This window comes from Centrocercus urophasianus, unplaced genomic scaffold, assembly GCF_019232065.1.
Source record: "Centrocercus urophasianus isolate 14NV4802_14NV808 unplaced genomic scaffold, USGS_Curo_1.0 seq_29, whole genome shotgun sequence".
Lineage (NCBI taxonomy): Eukaryota > Metazoa > Chordata > Aves > Galliformes > Phasianidae > Centrocercus > Centrocercus urophasianus.
The window spans coordinates 1,442,583-1,464,868 of record NW_024884855.1 but is presented as its reverse complement, the minus strand read 5'-3'; the positions used below and the strand labels follow the sequence as shown (position 1 = coordinate 1,464,868).

General features: G+C 50.8%; 4 protein-coding genes across 7 annotated transcripts in view; 3 read left to right on the top strand and 1 right to left on the bottom strand.

The window, feature by feature from the left end:
• The window catches only part of NPRL3 (NPR3 like, GATOR1 complex subunit), a 39,150-nt gene extending 34,867 nt beyond the window's left edge, over positions 1-4,283 (bottom strand). For 2 of the 4 annotated variants that reach the window (XM_042828033.1, XM_042828034.1), the window contains exons 1-2: positions 4,117-4,280; positions 2,717-2,786 (exon numbers count right to left, since the gene is read on the bottom strand). In XM_042828033.1, the coding sequence (XP_042683967.1) occupies positions 2,717-2,786; positions 4,117-4,234 (188 nt within the window). In that variant the 5' untranslated portion in view covers positions 4,235-4,280. Of the gene's footprint in view, positions 1-2,716; positions 2,787-4,116 lie in introns of those variants that run through there. The other 2 variants (XM_042828036.1, XM_042828037.1) reach the window with 2 other exon arrangements.
• A 4,650-nt stretch (positions 4,284-8,933) lies between these two features.
• LOC122165072 (hemoglobin subunit pi) lies at positions 8,934-10,310 on the top strand. The gene is made up of 3 exons (XM_042827704.1): positions 8,934-9,028; positions 9,661-9,865; positions 10,182-10,310. The coding sequence occupies exons 1-3, from the start codon at positions 8,934-8,936 to the stop codon at positions 10,308-10,310; spliced, it is 429 nt and encodes a 142-aa protein (XP_042683638.1).
• Positions 10,311-12,421: 2,111 nt separating this feature from the next.
• LOC122165272 (hemoglobin subunit alpha-D) lies at positions 12,422-13,391 on the top strand. The gene is made up of 3 exons (XM_042828114.1): positions 12,422-12,571; positions 12,711-12,915; positions 13,216-13,391. Exons 1-3 carry the CDS (start codon positions 12,480-12,482, stop codon positions 13,342-13,344), a joined length of 426 nt encoding a protein of 141 aa, XP_042684048.1. The 5' UTR covers positions 12,422-12,479; the 3' UTR covers positions 13,345-13,391.
• A 2,049-nt stretch (positions 13,392-15,440) lies between these two features.
• On the top strand, positions 15,441-16,274 carry LOC122165259 (hemoglobin subunit alpha-A). Its single transcript, XM_042828086.1, has 3 exons — positions 15,441-15,582; positions 15,732-15,936; positions 16,048-16,274. The coding sequence occupies exons 1-3, from the start codon at positions 15,488-15,490 to the stop codon at positions 16,174-16,176; spliced, it is 429 nt and encodes a 142-aa protein (XP_042684020.1). The 5' UTR covers positions 15,441-15,487; the 3' UTR covers positions 16,177-16,274.
• Positions 16,275-22,286: the final 6,012 nt, after the last annotated feature.

The window sequence follows — 22,286 nt, the reverse complement described above, 5'->3', positions numbered from 1 at the left end:
CCAAAACCCCAATTCATGCTGCCAAAAAACATCCATAGCTACTACCGATACGTGGTGATTTAAAGGCATCTTTTTGCCAACCATTCTTTGAAGCAGCCTTCCAGAAATAACACAGTGATTTACAAATGACTTTCACGTGGGACAACTCCAATCAGATCATCGAAACCAGCAGCACGTGGATGGGACTTCATGCTGATGAATCTGAGGACTGCTGCTCCAAGGAGAGCGCTGCTGCAGCTCTGTGCTGCACCAGGACAGAACTGCTATGGGGAGACAGGAGGGGCTCTCACAAACCTGGTCACTCCTGTGCCTTCAATAGAAACATAAAATAACCTGGAGCCCAGGGGAAAAAAATCATACAGCTTCTCAGCCAGAATCCCACTGGCTCACTGACAACACTGGTTTTAGGGCATATAATATTTAAGCTCCTTCTTTTCCTCGTCCACTCACAATGACTACAAGCCACAGGTATCTCCCTCTCTCCCCAGCCATTGCCCCTCTGCCTCTGCTCACTCCCAGGATCTGTTCTTCTGCACAGTCCCAACTCTGTTACACCTCCACCTGTCTCATGCATACCTGAGCCACCTGCTGTGCACAGCCCTGAAGAGACTTTATAGCTTCCTGATGGAAGGTGCACTTGTGTACCTAGTGCTGGAATATTATTTCTATCTATGTCATTAAGTCTAGTGAAAAGATAAACAACTTCTTGCCTAATGTGACTCATCAGTACTTATGAAGAGCATTGGTAATTTCTTCTACTAGCAGGTACTGCTGAAGAGAAGGATATTTAGCTGTTGCATTAAATGCGCCTGCAAGCTTCCCTTCTACATTCCTGTGAGAGAAGATAGCTTTTTCAGTGCATTCACAGCACTGGGAATATGGGATAGAGGTTTTTTCATAAACAAAACTGAAACAAATGCAGTTTTGAAAGACGCTTTGAATTTCTGAGTGCAGACACACAGCTGTGTGAGCAGGACTAACACTTCAGAGCAACAAGATGCTGCTCCCACCACCCCCGTACCTGCATCCATAGGGGATGATACCAAGGCACGTCCTGATAACAGACCTGTGTTGGCAAACACCTCAACATCAGGTACACAAATATAGAGCTTATAAGCTCCAGTAACCTCAATAACCATCAGGTGCAGACAGTGCAGGATGGATTGGTGTGTATACTGCTGTGTAAGACTGCACAAACAGCAACTGCTTTTTCTGAAGGCCATCACTGCAGAGGGGGATTTGTGTCTTGGTATTCTTTCACTCAGTGCTTCAGAACGGCCCACATCCACTCGGTGGAGTGCCACAAAACTGATACTTTGTGCTGAGGGAACTCAGCTCCCTAGAAGCTCAATAGCTAATACCTGACCCAAGAGACCTGAGTGCTGGCCCTCAGCCCCTGATTCCTGCACACTGCTACAATAAAACCATCTGCTTGTTTAAGGCAGACTGCAGCTCAGGACATTCAACCATTCAATACTTAAAACTACTTTCAGTAAAATACTGGACTACAAGCAGTGGTCTCATCTGACCACAATTTGTCAAATTATCACAACCACCAAACACTCACTGGGCGCTGCCAGGCTGCACACCTGGCACTGTCCTGTGGACAGTCTGAACTGCCATTCAACAGATATCAAACTTAAGAAACACATTTTGGTCTTGCTTCAGTTCTGCACTGTACCACACTGTGTTCCATGGAGACAAGACAGAACGCTGCAATGGAAGGTTTCAAAAATACCAGAAGATGTAATAGACACAAATGACCTCAAGCAAGATGTGTTACCTCTGTTATACTGTTTTCCTAAGGTGCCAGTCCTGGAAAAATGTACAAATTTAATGAACTTACTGCCAGGGATGGCTGTAATTTTAGTGAAACTATTCTTAGTCAGACTTAAGAACCAGCTTACATTTTTCAAGATTGCCATCTAAATTGCCTTTTGCTTAAAAGCAGTGACAACTTCTTCATTCTTATATCAGAGAACAGCAGCAACTACTCCAGCATTAATATCTGAAATTAAAAGACATGCCACAAAAAAAAAAAAAAAAGTCTACAACTGAACTGTGGCCCAAGTTTGTCTCCTATCTGATAATGATAGATTTAGAACACAGCAGATTTCAGATTTTCTCCCAACACCAGTTAGAGGGCCCATGTCTATGTATGTGCATGCTGAACAACGCACCACCTCTGCTCGGTGTTTTTGTTACTCTCTAATTTCCTGCAGCTGAAAAACTCAGTTTCTAAGTCTCAGAGCCCTCCTGAGCCACTATTTCACTTCATGAATACACAAGCAGCTACAACCCCGGAAACAAAGTTAGTTACTCAGTAGTGCACAGCAATTCTGTATCAGGATCATATCTGTGTTAAGCTAAGGAAGAACATGAGGCAACTGTGTAAGAGAGCCAGTTACAGGTAGGTAGGTGGAGAAAAGTGGAATTTTGCCAAAGGATTAATGCTCCTGGCTCTGAAAGAGTACCACAGGCTTTCTGACAAGCACAGCTGACCCGAGCTACACTTTGCCTGGAATACAGCAGACTCACCAGCATTAGACATTTCTTACTATCAAACACTGATTTTCTCCTAACTCAGCATTACAATATCCCTCTGCAGGTCATCTGTGCACTACAAGTGTTTGCCTACTGAACTAGCAGTAAGAAAAAAGGAGGCCAGCTCCTCCCCAGTTGTAAAGTCAGATGAGGAGAATCGTTTTCTCCCTACCTGGAGTCCCCATCTTGGTCCTCTGAGGTATCACCAGAGCTATTCACCGCATATCGACTCCGTGGTTTATCTGAGGCAAAGAATAAAGACAGCTTTCTCAGGGAGCAATCTCCTGAAGCGCACAGTAAGGTCTTGGTTTTGTTTTTGCAGCTCCCACTCAGACACATTAACAAATGGGAGCAAGAAGCTTACATTTTCAAGGGACATAGAGAAAACAAAAGCATTCAAAGAAACAACTTTCCTGCCAAGTACCAGGGAACAATTCATGTTAGCAGAGCCATTTTGCAATTCAAGGAAGTGAAAATTAAAAATTCATCTCATTAATTATCCACATTCTTGCTCATGTTTCAGGACAATAGTGATGTTCCAGAAGCCCCCTCTGCAGTGACACATATCCAAATCTTTTACCAACAAAAAGCTGGGGAGCGGCAGGAGGGAAGCAGACAGTAAATAGCAATAATCTTGTCAGGTTTTACTTATAAGGACAAAATGGGGTAAAAAATAATTCCTCCTCAGTGAAAAATGACTCACAATCTAAAAAGGGGCATTAAAACTCACATGAGATACAGGGACTGGTGTGACAGGACAAGGGAAAATGGTTTCAAACCAAAAGAGGGCAGAGTCAGATTGGATGCGAGGAAGTTCTTTGCAATAAGGGTGGAGAAGCACTGGCACAGATTGCCCAGAAAGGTGGTGAGTGCCCTGCTCCTGGAGACAGTGTCAGGCTGGGTGAACACTGAGCACTGATGGAGCTGTGGGTGTCCCTGTTCATTTTGGGGGAGTTGAACCGTAAGGCCTTTAAAAGTCCACCCCAATTCAGATGATTCTATGACTGTGATTCTGTGACATATGGCAGCTGGCAAACAACCCAAGGGAAACAACCTCATCCCTGGTTGGGACACACAGGGCTCACCCAACACGTGCCTCTCATGATCACTTTGGTGTGTTCTCCCGAACTGTTAGATGTTCCTAGGCACCACACTCACACTGAAACCGAAACCTGATTGTAACGCTGCCCGGTGACAGGTTAGGTTTGCAAGCCGTGATGCTGTAATCCCACAGCACTGACCACGCTAAGCCCTCCCAAACCCACTCTGGCTTTTCAGCAGCGCACTGCAAAGCGCAGGACACCAACGCCAGGGCGCACACGTGGGCACGGCTCCACATCCGTCACTGCAGACCCAAGGCAGGGCTGTGCGGAACGGACAGAACTCATAGAGCAACTCGAGTAGGAGGGGACCGTCAGGGATGCGGTCCGACCCTCGGGCCATCCAAGCACAAACCCTGCGCCTGACAGCGGGGTGCCACGCCAGCCGAGGGAGGCCGTGGAGGGGCCGCCGGCACCGGGCCGCATCGCGGCCCCGCGGCACGGAGCGGCCCCGGGCCCGGCGCGCACTTACTGGCCTGGGCGGCGGGGTGCTCGGCGCCGCGCTGGAAGGGGAAGCGGAAGAGCAGCTTGTTGCCGCGGCTGCCCGAGCTCACAAGGATAACGCTGATGGGGCTGGTGCTCTCGCCCATGCTGCCGCGCCGCAGCGAGCACCGGGCGGGCAACGACGCGGCTCGGCAGGAAAGCGGCCCGGCCCGCCCGACTTCCGCTTCCGCGCCTCCGTCGCCGCCGGTTCCCCCGAGCCGCGGTCGATCGGCGGGGCGGAGCTGCGGGCGCGGAGCTCCCGGGCGGCCCGCGCTCAGGGCCCGGGCCGCCGCTACGGCGCCCTCGGTGCGGCCCCGCGCCTCGCAGCTCGGCGCCGTGCCCGCAGCGCAGCCCGCACAGCCCGGGTGCCCGGCGGCTGCCCTCGGCCTTGTGCCCTCTGTCCCTCCCGGCACCTCGCAGTGCAGACGTGTGCCTGAAGTGCAGCCCGGCACCTCACAGCTGAGCCCCGAGCTCCCAGTGCGGCACAGCACGTCAAGTTGGAGCCTCTTGTCCTCACAACAGTTCAGCGTCTCACATTTCACACAATCACAGAATGGCCAGGGTTGGAAGGCACCTCAAGGATCATGAATCTCCAACCCCCTGCCACACGCAGGGCCACCAACCTCCACATTTGATACCAGCCCAGGCTGCCCAGGGCCCCATCCAACCTGGCCTTGAACACCTCCAGGGATGGACGGGGCATCTGCAACCTCTCTGGACAGCTGTTCCAGCACCTCACCACTCTCTCTGTAAAGAACTTCCCCCTGACATTCAACCTAAATCCTCCCTCCCTCAACCCCTGGTGCTGCTGTTATCTACCCTTTCTAAGAGTTGATTCCCCTCCTGTTTGTAGGCTCCCTTCCCTGTGCCCCCCCCCGTCAGGCCAGGACATCAAACTGGAGCCCTTGTGCCCCCAGCGCAGCACAGCATCTCACATTCAGACCCCCAGCATGCCAAGTTGGAGCTCAGTGCCTCCAGACAGCCAATATAGAATCATAGAATCCTTAGAGTCAGAAGATGTCCAAGCCCTTGTGCCCCCTGTTCAGCCCGGCACCTCTCACACCCCACTCAGCACTCCCACTTCAGCCAAGGGCTTACAGCTCGGCCCAGCACCTCACGCTACCCAGCAGTGCTCCCTCCATCAGCCCAGTGTTCCCATTGTGGATCAATACCTCACATGCCCATGCACAGTGCGCCAGATCAGCCTGGCACCACCAGTGCCTTCCAGCACCTCACATATCCACAGTGCCCCTGGCACCTCACACCTCTCCAGCGCCCATGGTGCCTCAAGGTTCATTCCCACCTCTTGCCGTGTGCCCACACACCCCTTCACTATTTTCATGTCTTGAGATCTCCTTTGGTCACTTTGAATCATTCAGTTATTACAGTTCCAGAACTACAAGCTGCTGGCCAGCTGCAAGTGCCACAAACTGTATTCCCCTGGCAGCTCTTTTGGCTCATTTGTCTTACTGTGTGTCCAGCTGAGATCAGAAAACTATCAGCAATTATATCAGAGAATGGCCCAGGTTTTTCACATAAGTTCATCCATATTTGATAGCAATATTTAGATATTTGAATGTTCTGAGATATCCCCACTCTGGGTTTTTCTCTGTGAGATTCTTCCCTTGGACTTCAGGCAGAGATGGGTGGTTGGGGACTGAAAGGGAGATGAGCACCCGCAGTGAGGGCTTAATCTGCACAGCCATTCTCTGCCAGGCAGGTGATAACAATTGAAGCAAGAGAAGCTGTCATTGAGGGGAGAGAGTTGTTGGTGAGCGATTAAAGAGCAGTCACGTTATCACAGCAGAGCATTCATCGTGCTCCAGTGCTGGGCAGCTACGTTAGAATTTCCCAGTGTGTCTGCTTCCAAGCATAACTTTATATTCTTCAATAAAAAAAGTGCAGGCGTATTTGGCACTTCCAGCTCTTGGAGATGAGTTAAAGCAAAGCTCTAGAAAGCTGCAAGCTCTTTGAGTGCTAGTAGGAAATGAAAGAATAAAGCCAGGATAAAGATTCTGCTGTTAAGATTTCCAAAGCTTAATGCACCCAAATTCTTCAGTTAGAGCAGATGTGTGTGCCACTGTTACCTGCTGAAATTCCCTTGAGAGAGAGGTGATGGTGCAGAACAGGCGCCCATGGGGACAGTTACCCCCTCTCATAGAGGTACAACCGTTCATTTAATGAGCTGGAAATTATAACCCCACTTATAGTGAGCAAACAGGTCTGTTGCTGACTTCAATTGACACCCTGCTTTGGGAGCAGGATGAAAAGAAGAGCTACATTAGTGCAAAAAAGCACTTTTCGTGTTTGCTCCATGCTTTGTTCCTGCAGGAGCAGCATGTGGCAGGACAGGCAGCCCCAAAGCCAGGCTGCTGTGCAGCAGGACTACACGCCAGCTCAGCCTGCTGCTCCTTCCCAAGGCCCTGGAGACATTTCACAGCTTCATAACAAAGATATATAGCCTGTACTCATGCTGTAGGTTTATGAAGCCTAACTATGAAAAGCAACAGAAAGAGAGGGAGATATACATTTGAAGCAGCTTCCCAGAGGATGTATCAATCCTGCGACCAGAGGAACAAGAGTGGCTGTGTTGTCCAATTCCTTGAGTCGCGTGGGCCAGGAGCTCCAAGGCTCAGCACCCTGTGGGCAGCCGGAACAGTGGGGCAAGGAACTTGGCTGAGAAAGGACAGCTCATCACTCTCCATGTCACATTGCTGCACATGGCTGCAAATCACTCTACTCCCACCAGGCTCCTTTCTGAAGAGCCCCTGAAGCTGTCCCCAGCACAACTCTGACCCTAGGCAAGCAGTGAGCCCCTCCTAGCAAACCACTGTCACCTTTGAGCTGCTCTGACTTTTGTGATAGTGAGGAGCAACTCTTGGAAAAAGAATCCAAATTCAATAAAGATTTCAGCACTTGTAGTTCATGTACAACCAACAAGCCTCCGGTGCAGGCATCACTCTGATCTTCATGCCTACTTTGACATTAATCCTCCAGTCGTGGAGGATCGCTGTTCAGGTTAAACAGCTGGCAGCAAAATAGGAAGGAGTATTGCTGGCATCTGCCTGGCTATATCTGAGTCACAGGGACTTCCCTCAAGCACTGTCAGCAGAGCTTGGAGCATAGCCATGCAGTGGGCGATGTCGGAGGCAGCGCTTTCAGAAGAAGACAACAACAGCATTATTTTCAAAGTATTTTCCTATTGGAACACTGCACATGTTTTTTAAATGCGTGTAATTAGAGATGATGAATACAGCTTCTCTCAATACCTCCATCCATTTAAGCTATGTAAACTGAATACAGCATTTTCCTGTGTAAAGAGCTTAGTGCCTGTCCTGTCAGCAGGGCAGCCACATCTGGAGCACATTGCGTGCAGCCGCTGGTAGTGCTGTGAAACACAAACACATCTTGAGAAGGAATCTGGCTTATACATGTCAACCTGCTCAGCACAAGATGCAGAGCTGTTTGGGCAAAGAACAGGATTTGACACCTGCCCGTGCCACCAGCTTGCCATGCACTGCTTCTGAGGTTCAGTGGGGTGACAGAGGGACTCACCTCTGCTTCATGTGCTGACACAATATTCCCCAAGCATTGGTAGCAACCATCTCCACCTGGGTATTTCCTGGATACTTTGCCCACTTAGCTGTGATTACAGAGCTATGCTGGCCTTTTCTTTACTCATTTGTCCCTTCACCCACCACACGTGTCCATGCACTGAAGACACAAACCTTCTAGCACAGGACTGGGCTTTGTGTGCATGCCCAGCATGCAGCACAGTGTACACCAGCACTGTCTGATGTGCTGAGGGCTATTTCAAGGCACAAGGGATAACTGGCTGTAAGAATCACACAGCTGCAAATCAAAGAGATGCAGTATGGGGTGTTTACTGATGCAGCTCAGTATCCCTCTGTATCAGAGGGAATTACAGATTAAGGAAACAAACTGCTGGGAAATATCAATGTTACTGTCTCAGGAAGCACTCAGCAACTTGAGATCTGTGGATGGTGAGGAACTGTGCACATCTGACTGGGCTTTCTCCTATAAACATGCTTCTTTTTAGTACTATACTTGATTTCATAAGCTGTCTCTCCCTGTATCCATGTGAATCACGACTACTGGTGCTGTAATCAGCAATATCAGTAGTGGAGTCAGTCCCTAACTCTTCGCAAGAGGCCAGTAAATGCCTGACAGTGCTGGAACATGTGCCAAAATCTCCAGTTTGCCTTAGAATCAGGGTCTCACTCCCCCCCCCCGAGCCATACTGCACACATCCCAGCTGTCCTTAGCACTACCTAGTGCTAGAAGTACTGAATGTGCAATACTGGGCCATGTAGTGGCCGTGTGTATTGGAGATATGGCCCAGAAAGACCCAGTCTTGTGTGCACATCTGTTTGAAGCAAGGTGACAAATACAAATTACTATCCAAGCTTTTTAGTTTGCTCCAAATCCACTTAAAGGCATGTCCTGATCCTCCATCACTAGAATGTTCCACCTCTATCTCTCTGTTCATATGCGCCCAGTCAACTTTTTCACACCACGCGGCCAGTACGTGCTAAGAAGCAAGAAGCTGATAACACCAGCAAACCAGGAGGCCAGTGCACTGACCCTTACCGAAATGGGCTTTGTTTCAGGGGGAGATAAGGGTCTCCCACCTCCATGGGTGGGCCTTTGGAGTGACCAATGAGTGCGGACAGACGCCAAGGCCCGCTCTCCTCTTCCTCTTTATAACCAGGGCTGCGAGGGCACTTAGTACAACCTGCTCTGGGTGTTCACTGAAGGGAGCCTGAGCCAGCACTCTCCTGCAAAATGACGCTGACCCAAGCTGAGAAGGCTGCCGTGACCACCATCTGGGCAAAGGTGGCTGCCCAGATTGAGGCCATTGGGGCAGAATCACTGGAGAGGTAAGTCACCCGCAGCACAGGGTGCTTCCTCTGACCTTGCAGTTAGGATGCATCTTGCTTCAGTGCTGCATGAGTGAGATTCATGCAGTCATGTTAGGATTGATGAGAACTGCTTGATGAGCTGTATGTTATTTAACATGCGTTTTTTTTTTCTGGAATCACACCTGTGCTACTAAATTCTGATGGCTTCAAAATTTTACAGCAAAAAAAATATTTTTTTACCATCTATGGGCTTGCTTCCCATTATAGTAATTGAGAATTTATAGCTAGGAGCCCTAAAGAGGAATTCAAAGTCATTCATACTCGGTGTCCTGAAATAGGGTTATCACTACTAGGAAATGAACTTAAACTGATTTATCACCTAAGTTGCCATGTAATGGACATTAAGAGAACAGCTGTCCACATTTGTTAAATGTTGTTGTTCAAAGTTATTTAAATGCTATTTACAATCAGCCTGAAATATTGTGAGATTCCTGCTGGGACTCCAGCACCACTCACACCAACCATTCATTCAGCTTACTGCAGTTTGAAGGAGTGTATTTCTGCAGCTTTACAGTGCACTTGTCCTGAGGCTTTGCCAGATCAGACATGCCTTTTCCACTGCTGAACTTTGTTGTCTTGTTCTCCTCCAGGCTTTTTGCCAGCTACCCTCAGACAAAAACCTACTTCCCTCACTTTGATCTCAGCCAAGGCTCAGTTCAGCTTCGTGGTCATGGCTCCAAGGTCCTGAATGCCATTGGGGAAGCTGTGAAGAACATCGATGACATTAGAGGTGCTTTGGCCAAACTGAGCGAGCTGCATGCTTACATCCTTAGGGTGGACCCAGTGAACTTCAAGGTGAGCAGGCACACTTTCAGGGATGAAAATTACCAGCCACAGAACTAGAGGCCACTGGTCATTTAAACTAATAGGAGCTTGATCCCTGACTATGTGGTACAGCCTTATGTTGCTGCTGGTTCCCCAGCTGATTTTTAACCTGAGACTGGATTTTCTAGCAAACCATCTGGTCGAGTTTAATCTGTTACCTGGTTGGGACATGGTTGGGACATTACCCTGGTTGGGGATTTTTTTCATTCCAGAGCACGTTGCAGACTCTTAGGTTGGCATCTGTTACTGATCACAATGGATTTCACCTTTTTTTTCCCCCTTTCAGCTGCTTTCCCACTGTATCCTGTGCTCCGTGGCTGCCCGCTATCCCAGTGATTTCACCCCAGAAGTTCATGCTGCATGGGACAAGTTCCTGTCCAGTGTTTCCTCTGTTCTGACTGAGAAGTACAGATAAATGGCTTCCACACTGTGTTAGGGACGTGCACCGATGGCACACAACAGCTGCCAAGTTCTGGGTATTCTTCCAATGCAGTCCCCTCAACTGCCCTATGCAGGGGCTCAGCCATCTGCAGACCACAATAAATAATTCAACTGTGATCTTTGGTCTCTGTGCTTTCATCTTTCATGTTGCACCCCCACCTTAGCGTCTTGGCACTGTGTTTGGAAATCACTACATAATACAGAGGGAAAAATACTAAGCTGTGTAAGTTCATGTGCATAATGAGAATAACATACTGCTGAGCAGAAGCCCAGAACAGGATAGAGCCCTGTGACTACTACTGCTCACAGTTCAGAAGCTATGTCGACCCAATGTAAAGCTGATCAGGAAATATTCTTTTACCTTGCTAGAATAATGAATGGACCCTGGCTTCTTGTTTAGACTCTCCAAAATCCAGCACAGCCTGTTCTGAACAACAGCTGCATTGCCAAATGGCATGATTTGCACAGGGCAGTGCTGCTTATTGACTGTGCGTGCTCTTCTCCAATGGGTCTGGACAAGGTGAACACCTTAGGCAATCACACCTGCTTAGTCCCACCTGTTTGGTAAAGACTCCTTCCCCTCAGCTTGACATTTCCTATATTTGCATCGGGAACTTTGCTTGCTTTTGAAATTTGGGAAGACTAATGGCCCCTGGAGATCAATGATGACATCTGAGGGACCAAAATTCCCAGTGCTTGGCATTCCCCTGAAGGGAATGCATGGATCGTCCATGGCTCTCGGCCAATACCCCAGCTCCCAGCTGATAAAAGGCTTGCGGATTTCTTTGTTTTCATCCTTGCTTTCTCTTCCAAAGTATTTCCAAGACTTTACAGTGGTACACATCACCTCTTCACACACAAAAAAAACACCTGGAGTGTTAGAGCAGCTTGAAATTCAGAAGCCCCTCCTTTGTTTGTTGGTGTGTTCTCCACCTGAGTGATCCACGTGTTGTGGGCAGGTGAATAACTGTGATATCATCCCGTGCATCTGTGTCTAAGGGCAGAGTGATTCCATTTCATTTACTTCATTTACTGAGCTCCCTGCTCAGTTCACTCACTGCTCATGCAGGTCTCAGAAGATTTTTGACATGAAAAGATGTGTGCAAAGCCCTAAGCAAATGAGCATGAACTGGCACTACAAGCCGCAGTGCTCTTCTTGTTCACAAAACATAAGCACTGTATTTGGGCAAGGAGAACAGGGATAAGATGCAGAACTTTTAAACCACTGAGCTGCTCTAAATCTGCTGGTGTTGACCAGGGCACCTTCTGTGAGCAGTAAGTTTTTAAAGCATCCTATCTTTGTGTGTCTCTGGGTAACCTGAATGTTTAAATCAACAATTTACATTGTAGGTCAGCATGGGGTACACCCCTAAGCCCAGATTTGTATCAGTGATTTCATGCAGAGGCTCAATGAAGGATATGACAGTCCCCAACCGCTGCATGCCCTATGGGATGTCCTGTGGGAGAGCGGCAGGAGCACACAGTGGGATGGGAACAAGGCAAGGATGATGAGCAAGCAGGTACAGACTTTGGAAAGACCAGGTGCCAAAAAAGGAGGTTCTTCCTCACCCAGGTTTCTCTAGGCTGCTGCAGACAGATGATGGGAGCACAAAGGTGGCATGGGAGGGGAACAGGCCCAGGAGCTCTTTGGAGAGGGCTGGATGTGTCAGAGGCTGGAGGATAGCATGGCCTGGGGAACAAGAAGCCACGCAGGCTCTGGGCGAGGGAAGAAGGGTGCATCCTGACAGGAGCGCCAAGCAGCACAAGGCCGTGGCTGCAGCATCCACAGGACAGTAGCTGCCAACTACAGGGTGCAGCCCTGATGCATGCCTTCCTCCAGCCTGGCGAGGGGCTGCCTGGGATCCCCTCTGCGTGAAGTGCAGAGGGCCAACCCAGCTGGCAGAGCAGGGCAGGGCAGGGTAGGACAGGGCAGGGCAGCAGGGCCCCCTCAGGGCCCCCTCTGTGGGTGTCAGGGCCCCCCGAAGCACTGCCGCTCCCTGCTCCCAGCGCTGCACAGCCACGGCCCCACCGTGTGGATAAGATAAGGCTGGGGCGGGTGTGCAGGGAGCTATAAGAGGTCGGCCCTCAGAGTCCTCCACCACGCACTGCCATCAGCCACCAGCCCACCCCACCAGCTGCCACCATGCTGACTGCCGAGGACAAGAAGCTCATCCAGCAGGCCTGGGAGAAGGCCGCTTCTCACCAGGAGGAATTCGGAGCTGAGGCTCTACTTAGGTGCGAGCCAGGCCCAGGAACACCTGGTGGGGTGGGAATGGGGGAGGGGGAGCCAAGGGGTGCGGACCAGATCCTGGGGTGTGCGGGCTGGGCCAGGGGGAGCTGCAGGGCAGCAGAATGACCAGCCTCGTTCCGGCAGGATGTTCACCGCCTATCCCCAGACCAAGACCTACTTCCCTCACTTCGACCTTTCGCCCGGCTCTGACCAGATCCGTGGCCATGGCAAGAAGGTGTTGGGTGCCCTGGGCAACGCCGTGAAGAACATGGACAGCCTCAGCCAGGCCATGTCTGAGCTTAGCAACCTGCATGCCTACAACCTGCGTGTTGACCCCGTCAACTTCAAGGTGAGCAGAGGCTTGGGTCTGGGGGTCCTGGGGTCCTGGGGTCAGGGGTCTTGGGATCTTGGAGGTCTTGGGACCAGGAGGTCCTGGGGCAAAGGGGTCCTGCAATCAGGCAGTCCTTGGGTCAGGAGTCCTGGAGCCTTGGGGTCTTGAGGTCAGAGTGTGATGAGTTTCCTGGGAGCTGGGATCCTGGGAGCCAGGAGCTGGAGGCCAGGGGTGGTGGCAGGGCCAGGATGGGAGACAGACTGGGGCTGAGAGACCTCCATCCAGAGCAAGGGTACTGAGCCTCTGTTTGCCTTGCAGCTGTTGTCGCAGTGCATCCAGGTGGTGCTGGCTGCACACTTGGGCAAAGACTACACCCCAGAGGTGCATGCTGCCTTCGACAAGTTCCTGTCTGCCGTGTCTGCTGTGCTGGCTGAGAAGTACAGATGAACCATCGTCTGCAACTTCAAGTCATCAATAAAGACACCATTGCTGCAGCACTGTGTCCATGTGTGCTGGGGCTGGGGAAAGGGCATAGGGGTCCAGGGTGGGCTGGGGTACACTCAGTGCTTCCCTGCACCCTGAGGGAGGGAGGGAGGGAGGAAGGAAGCTCCTTCCTCCAGGTCTGGCATGGGGCCTGCTTGGTTAAACGTGATCCTGAAGCTGGTAGCAGGACTCTGTGGATGGAGCTCAGCCTGCACCTTCCCATGCCTGCAAACCTGCTTGGGGTGGGTGAAGCCAAATGTGTTTCTTTGAACACCTTGAACAATTTTCCATAGGGGAAGGATTGATCTCTCCTGGCTCTATCACCATGGCTGTTCAGGACTTCACTGGGAATGCTGTGGGAGCTTAATGCCTGCATGAATTTTGTGGGCAACTAGACGAGTTCACTGAGTGAAAAAAATCTACTGTGAACTATGAAGTACAAACACAATTCATAGCCCCTAAGCCACAACTCTCTAGCAGTTGCCTGGGAAGAGCCCGTCCACTTGTGCCCTGGGTGCCTGCTTTTCCCATGCCATCTGGAGAGGCTAGAAATGTCACAGGCAGAGCTGTAGTCCAATACAAGGCTGCTGCTTTTACGTCACTGGCTTTAGACCTGAAGGAGATGGTGGGTCATAAGATAGTAAACTAGCCCTGGGTTTGCTCTGCATTGTGACCAGTGGAGAAAATCGGGGTTTGTGAGGAGTAAGGGAAGCTGCACCAGGAAATCAGCACCTGCTTTGATAGGGAGTACCAAAGCTATACCCCGTTCCTGTGAGCACACTTCCAAATGCAGTGCTTTTCCTCCATACTTCAAAGCACTATCTACATCTCAGCACATCTGTGTTCACTTTCACCCAGTTATTCCTGTGCCCTCAGTTGGAGGAGCTCTTCTGCCTTTGCAGTTTGCCCCACTGACGTGTGCATGGGCAGCAAATACACAGCCTCCCCTCCTTCTGCTTCCCAGAAGAGCAGTCCCCCTCCTCCACTCTTCCCCTCCTCCTGTGCTCTGATATGGTGCCAGGCCAAGCTAATCTCCCCCAAACACAAATGATAAGAACCGCTGGAAATGGAGGAAACACGGGTGTGAACTGTCCCTCCCCATGCCAGCTCTCAAACCTATTGGAACCACTGCAACCTTTTTCACCTTCCCAGCCCTCCTTATCTTCCTCACTCTCCTCACCTTCCTCCTCATCTTCATCATTTGCCACATGCAGAGCTCACCAGGGGTCGTTATGGCCATACATTCCCCTTTTCCCCTGTTGCGAACTCCTGTGGCTGCAGGACAGTGCCTGCATCAGGATCTGACCCTGTAGCTCTTCTTTGTGCCCCATTTCCAGCAGTTAGGGTCACCCCGAGCCCCCATAGCAGCAGGGGCTGGGACAAAGGGAGCTCTGGGGTCTGTTTGCAAAGGGATGCAAACTGCGGTCAGGGAGAAAGACATGAGGATGCATTGGGGTGCACTGGTGTGAGGAGTGCAGAAGAAATGAGCAGAAGGTGCAGTGAGAAAGAGTGGTGGTGTGTGTGTAGGGGCTACATTGCAGAGTGGTGTGCGTAGGGACAGTGCATGTACTGGGGCAGTTTGCATGCATGCAAGGGCTGTGCTGGAGAGGTCAGTCTGCATCACAGGGGCAGCTCCTTGAGGCACAGACTTCCACAGTGCTCCTGAGCCTGCAGCCCCCATATTTCTGTCTCCTTCACTCTGCCTGCTCCTCCTGAGTAGAACACATCCTTTCTGGCCTCCTCAGGGACCCCTCGTAGGCACCTCAGCCCTAACTCCATGCCAGGGGACTGGGGACCGACTGCTCCACCCTCTCCAAGGCAGACCCTAACCTCAACCCATGCTGATGCAGACACTAACCCTAATCCTAACCCTAAATCCAGATCATGCCAACATCACATTGCCCCAACCGAGCCCAAGCTCGTGCCAGGATCCAACCCCCCCAGCCTGTGCAGTATCGTGGGTGGGGCAGGGCAGCAGTCCTGCCTGGCTGGGGTCCAGAATCTATGGGGCGGGCTGGGGGGCGGGCAGTGACCAGCACAGCATATAAGGCTGACAGCAGACTGGAGGAGCACCCGTGCTGGGGGCTGCCAACGCGGAGGTGCAACCATGGTGCTGTCCGCTGCTGACAAGAACAACGTCAAGGGCATCTTCTCCAAAATCGGCAGCCATGCTGATGAGTATGGCGCCGAGACCCTGGAGAGGTAGGTGTACTTCTCTGTCCTCCGGCTGCCTCTCTCCCATCTGTCGCTGATCCTCTTCCTGTCCTCAGTTGTCCGTGTCCTATCCCTCCCTGTCTAACCTGTCCCCCTCCCCTTCTGCCCTGCTGGCCCTGACTCACTGTGCTCCACAGGATGTTCACCACCTACCCCCCGACCAAGACCTACTTCCCCCACTTTGATCTGTCACACGGCTCTGCTCAGATCAAGGGGCACGGCAAGAAGGTAGTGGGTGCCCTGATCGAGGCTGCCAACCATATTGATGACATCGCAGGCACCCTCTCCAAGCTCAGCGACCTCCATGCCCAGAAGCTGCGCGTGGACCCTGTCAACTTCAAAGTGAGTGTCTGGGAAGGGCTGACCCAACCTGCCCCCACCCCAGCCCTCTCTTGGGCCGTGCAGCCACCCTTCGCCTCACCCTCTCGCTCACCTTCTCCTTTTGCCTTGCAGCTCCTGGGACAATGCTTCCTGGTGGTGGTGGCCATCCACCACCCTGCTGCCCTGACCCCAGAGGTCCATGCTTCCCTGGACAAGTTCTTGTGCGCTGTGGGCAGCGTGCTGACTGCCAAGTACCGTTAAGACAGCGTGGCAGCTAGAGCTGGGGCCAACCCATCGCCAGCCTTCCAACAGCGAGCAGCCAAATGAGATGAAATAAAATCTGTTGCATTTGTGCTCCAGCCCTGGTGTCCTGCTCTCGTTGCTGCCTGTGGGGAGGAAGTGGGAGGGATCTGCTCTGGGACTCCATGCAGCTGAATTGGGAGCCCCCGGGCCAGGTGGATGTGCAGAGAATATGGGCTCAGGTGGTGGTGTTTGGTGGTGTTTGAGTGGTGTGCCCAGAAGACAGATGTGTTTCTGCTGTCTGTAGGCATGAGTAGAGCTCTTACAGGTGCAAGTGGATGGGGAAGCTTTACGGAGAGTTTTTCTTGAGGTCTCCAGCCCATCCTGAGCTCCCCAGCTGAGCCACATTCCCACGCTGGGATCCCATGCACTCCTTACCCCACAAAGCCCAAACCGTAGGGAAACAGATCTCGTTCTCCAAGGGCTTGCAGGAGGTGGTGGGGAACAGTTCCCTGCATCTGTCACTGCCTGTGTGGTGACACAGCAAGGACATGCTGAGGACCTTCTGCACTGGGGCAGCTTTCTGTGCGTGCCTACAGACTGTGGCCCTCATAGGACTTCTCTGCTTCCATCTCCTAACACCTTGCTACATGCCACTTTTGGGGGTCCCAGGGCGCACCGAGTAGGCAGACAAGCTGGGGAAGACTCCAACAAGAACCATCAGTACCTGGGGCTCAGTTCCTGCTCTTTGGGCTGTGAGCCTCATCAGGGCAGGTGGTGAAGAGGTGCTGGGTGCTGTGTGTGGGCCCTGGCTCTTATCACAGCCAGCAGCAGGGCTGGGGATGGCCATAGCCAGTGGGGTCTGCAGGTGGCTGATAAAGAGCTGCACGGGCTCTCCTCCAGCCCACGGGTGTGGTGAGGGACATGGACAGAAGATAGCCTCGGGGGGGTAAAACCTGCCAGGTGCTGAGTAACTGCAGCTTGTCCCTGCCAGGGATCTCAATGCAGAGATGGAGGTTTGAGAAAGCCCCAGGGTGGCAAGCACAGCAAAACACAGCATGAAGCCAGACTGGGGTTACCACAGGTCCCCTCATTCCTTGTCACATGTACCACACAAAAGGGTCTAAATGGAAGGATGGACACTTGCCCCAGTTCTACAGTCTCCAGTGACCATCAGGGACCACAGGTGACTCCAGAGAGCCTCCAGCCCTCAAAGATTCCTCCTACAAAGCAACAGCCTCAGGTGCCACAACTCCATAAGGCCATGCTCCAATTTTCCCTTCTACCTCACACCATCCAGACACATCTATGGGCATTGCTCTCCACAGCAGAGAGCCTCTGCTCCTGGGGAGCACAGAGAGAACAGGGAGTAGGGGCACAGTGCAGGCAGGGCATACGTGGCACTGGGAACTGGTTTGTCAAGCACTGGAAGAGCCAGTGCCAAATCCTGCATTGATCTGGCTGCTTCAAACCGTGCTGCAGGGGATCCTTGCAGTCTGGAGCGTGGCAAAGGCAGTGCTTGCACAAGTGGGGCAAAGCTTCATGTAAAGGAATGCATGTTCTCCAGCCTAGAGCTGGAGCAAGCAGTGGGAAGCACAGATGGAGCATATCCATGTGTGTGTGCATTAATAGAAAAGTGTCAGGAGCAATGCAGGGGGATGATGTGTGCCGGGTTTGGCTGTTGTCCCTGCTGCCTCTGCCAGACCTCTGCCTCCAGTTGCTCTCACACCTTGTTGTGACCTCAGGTAGGACTCAGCAGGGGCAGTATTTTGGAGGAGGCAGCGAGCAGCGTCTTGGCTGTCTGGCTAAAAAACACTGCGCTGCAAACAGCTGTGTGTTTTGTCCCAGCTACTTGTCCCTGCTGCCACAAGATGGAGGCCTCAAGCCGTGTTGCCTTTATCAGAGCCAGCCAGACAGCTCAGCTTTGAATTGGAGCCCCCAGCCTTGGCCAGGATGGGCTTCCATCAGGTCCCAAGCTCCTTGGGGTGCTGGTGCTGGCTTGGAGGGGTGCACAGAACCCCATGTTGACCAAGGGGCAGGAGGGTCTGCACTGCCAGCTGGCAGGTGTGCAGCCTGGGCATGGTGTAGGAACAGGCTCCTCACCCTCTTCCTACAATCAGAAATCACAGAATCATAGAATCACAGAATGGTTGGGTTGGAAGGGACCTTAGAGCCCCCAGCTCCACCCTGCTGTGGGCTGGCTGCCCCCACTAGCTCAGGCTGCCCAGGGACCCTCCATGGCCTTGGGCACATCCAGGGATGGGCACTCACAGCTCCGGGCAGCAGTGCCAGAGCCTCACCGCCCTCTAAGTGAAAGATTTCCTCCTCACATCTCACCTAAATCTCTCCTCGTTTAGTTTAAAACCATTCCCTCTTGTCCCATCACTATCTACCTGTGTAAAAAGTCGATCTCTCTTCTGTTCATCTGCTCCCTTTATGTACTGGAAGGCAGCAATGAGATCTTGCTGGACCCTTCTCCAGGGTGAACAAGTCAGCTCTGTCAACCCTTCTTCACAGCAGAGGTGCTCCAGCCCCATCCTCATGGTCTCCTCTGGTCACGCTCCAACATCTCCATATCCTTCCTGCGCTGGGCCCGAGGATGCAGCACTGCAGTGGGGGCTCAGAGGGCAGAGGAGAAGGGGACAGTCCCCTCCCCGTCCTGCTGCCACCCCCACCCCCCTGATGCAGCCCAGGATACAGCTGGCAATGGAGAGAATGCTTCCTGGAAAGGGACACAGTGATATGTACTTGTGGAAGAAGGCAAGCATCTTAGAGGAGTTTAGCAAGAATTTCCCATTCAAAATGTACTTCCTCAGTTAGCAAAGAAGCAGTGGGAAAACACAGAATTTTCTTCCTGAAAGCCAACTGCAATATACCAGTTGAGAGATCTTCTTGCTAGAGAGATGAGGGAGAACATTACATGTTTACAAAAGGTTCTTCTATGTTTTCATCTGACATTGGCATTCAGTAGGCTGATAGCAAAAAAAAATAGCAACCTATAGGTCTTTTGCTGAAAAAATCCTGTCTAAGCAGCTTGTTTGCCTTAGGTTTTGACAGTTTTTCCTTCCTAAATGCCAGCCTTTCCATATTCAACTGCTCTCTCCGATACATCCAAACCATTTTTAACCCAATGCTTCGGGTTGCTCACAGCCCTTCCAGCTCAGACCCATCCGAGATTTTAATAAGTGTATTCTCTATTACAACACATAAGTTATTGATGAAGGAACAGTGAATAATGATGTTGAACCAAGAACTGGAATCTGTCACAGAAGGAAAACAGACTCATCTGAAATGATTCATTCTTGGCAGTAGCAATGCTTATTACTCATCTCTTACTTCGATTAAATGTCCCACTGTTAGTTGTGAATTGAAGTTGACTGCCTTATAGTTCCCTGGTTTCCACTTTTTGCCCTGCTAATAAGAATAGACCTTATTGTCTTCTTCTGCAATGCCGTCACCCTCCACCATTTCTCAAAGATTCTGATGGAGTGAAATGGCTTCAATCAGTCGCTGAGGTAAAGGGGAATTTTTTTCAGGCAGTCTGGAAACACTGAAATGATTGCACTATACTTTAATCCACTCTTTTCAGGACCTATCTACCTTCCTTAAGTGTTAAGTCCCTTATCAAAAATGACATTTTAGTGAAGGCTGACTCTATTTTCTCTCTTCTGTGAGTGCTTTTCCTGTCCCTGCTGCGTCAACACCTTCCTCAGGGGATATTTTCTTTTTAGGCTTTAAGACTCTTGTGATTTTTCGTCTTGGTCTTTTGTCATGTCCCTGTGTGCTCAGTATTCCTTCACCATAATGTCAGTTTTGATGGAGGACTTAAAGTATTTTCTCTCCTTCCTTTCCTGAAAGCAGAGACTGCTCCCAGTGGAGCAGCCACATCAAGCATCAGCTGCATGAGTCTGTAGAGAGAACAGGGATGATAAAAATAAGCCTTATCAGAACTTAAACACTGTCTGTGCTTTGTTGCCACCACAAAAAGTTTAATGCCATAAACAATATCTTAGGAAAACTTTTTGCTCATCACCCTCCAAGCTGACCTGTCCAAATCCCATTCCGTGAGTTCCCTTTGACCAAGAAGGCATGAAGCACGCTGAACCCCTTGCTGCTGGAGATACCCATGGCAGAACCCAGGCCTCGGGTTTTACAGCTGACAGGAGGTGGAACAGACCTGCAGTAGTTTGACATTGGCCACAGATTCCTCCTCCAGGCTGTCACTGCTGCATGGGAGCCATTCATCAACCAAACAGCAGAAATTTACCACAGCTCCCTCACAGTTTTTCCCCACTTTGTTTGTGTGGCTGACCATGTGTGTTTTGGTCATCAGATCCAGCCAGGTTTCCACTGTGACTGTACCACCGGTAACCCTTTTCAATGAAGAAACCTTTTGTGCCAGGCCTGCTGGACGTTGTCCACTAAGGATTGATCCGATTCTCAATACGGAATGGAAATGCAGACACTTCTCCCTGCCAGTCGCCTACCTTCCTACCACACACCAGCCACCTGAGATGATCTGAATGTGCTTAGGGATGTTGATACAAAGAACACAAGCTCTGCTGGATCTGATGGTTGGATCATCTCACTCAGTGCTGTGCTCAGCAATAGGAGATGGCATTGGGGAGAGCACAGAAGCCTCGCCATTTTAGGTTGTGCTCCTCCAACACCTGCAGCAGCAGTAAATGATTTCAGAGAATAAGTTCCCGCACGTTGCCTTCAGCATCTGTTCGTTGACCTGTTGTTCATGAATTTGCTCATCCCTTTATAAACCTGCTGACCCCATTTGTTTCTACAGCCTCCTGTGGCAGCAGGTTCCAGAAGCTCATTCTCCCTCCCTGCCTCACATGAAGTCCCTTTTATCTGTTTCAAACCAATCTACTGGACTCATCGATGGCCTCTAATTCCAGTACTGCAGAATCCAGTGAGCACCAGATCCACATTGCCCTTATGACTGAGTAAAGTAGGCCCTTTCTGTGCCCTCTCCTGACAAACCTCAGTCTTCCCAGACCATCATCATACTGCAGCTGCCCCATGTCCATCTCACTTGCTCTCAGACTCTCAGTTGAACTTAGGACTCTCCCTGCATGCACTGTGTCCATAGATTTAGAGGCCAGAACTGCACAGCCATGCTAGGAGCCAACCAGTGCCTGGCCAGCCATAGGTGGGGCTCCCAGGGCAGAACAAGAAAGGCAAACCTGCAATGAATTTGATGAATGAGAAAAGACCTGAGACACTGCTGGATCATATTAACCATACACTACAATGGAAAGCCTTTCACCACTCTCCTGTAATGAAGGAACAAAGTCTGATATTTCCATCTTGAGTTGAAGTATACAGCTCTCAGGTTTTTGATCCATGTGCCTGAGATGCAGCTCTTCATTATAATCTTTCTTTCTAGATCCTGTATCACTGTGATTTCACTTAGGCAACGAGCTGCAAGGCAGACATAACACAGCCAGGCTGTAGCTGGAGGGGGATGGAGAATAGGGTTTCCCACCCAGCTCTGTTTTTTTGACTGTTTGTACCAGAACCAGACAAACAGGGCTATGGGAGCAGGCTGTGCCAGCTCTGTGCTCTCTGCTTATGGCCAGGAGGAGCCCAGCAATGGATTTATGGAAAGCACTACAACAAAATGTGCAGCTGCTTAGTCAGGAAGATTTTATGCCTCCTTCAACAGCTGAGTGTCTTTTTTTTAATAGTAGAAGTGTATTTACCAAAATTCATGGGTCAGCATTGTTAAAGCTCCATGGACTGAATTTGGACAGGTCACCATTACTTATTTTTCCAGATCATACCTTCAGATGGGGATGTTTGCAGCACAGATATCACTGCTGCTGGGTTATCTGCCTGGGAAGAACACGGCAAAAATCATCACAAACTCCAGTGAAACCCCCAGTAGACTCTTACCCACACCAATTAGCAAACTGCAGATGTAGCCCATGCATGAGATTTGCAGGGGTTTTAATGGTAAACAAGGAAGATAAAGAATTTCTGTTGGTTCATTAAACAAAAAAAAAAAACATTCTCGGGAATTCTTGACGTTCTCTTTGAGGCAGAACAAAAGTGAGATCGTGTCCTCGCTTTGAAGGCCAACCCTACTTGTGACAATGGGACAATTCCTCTGTGCA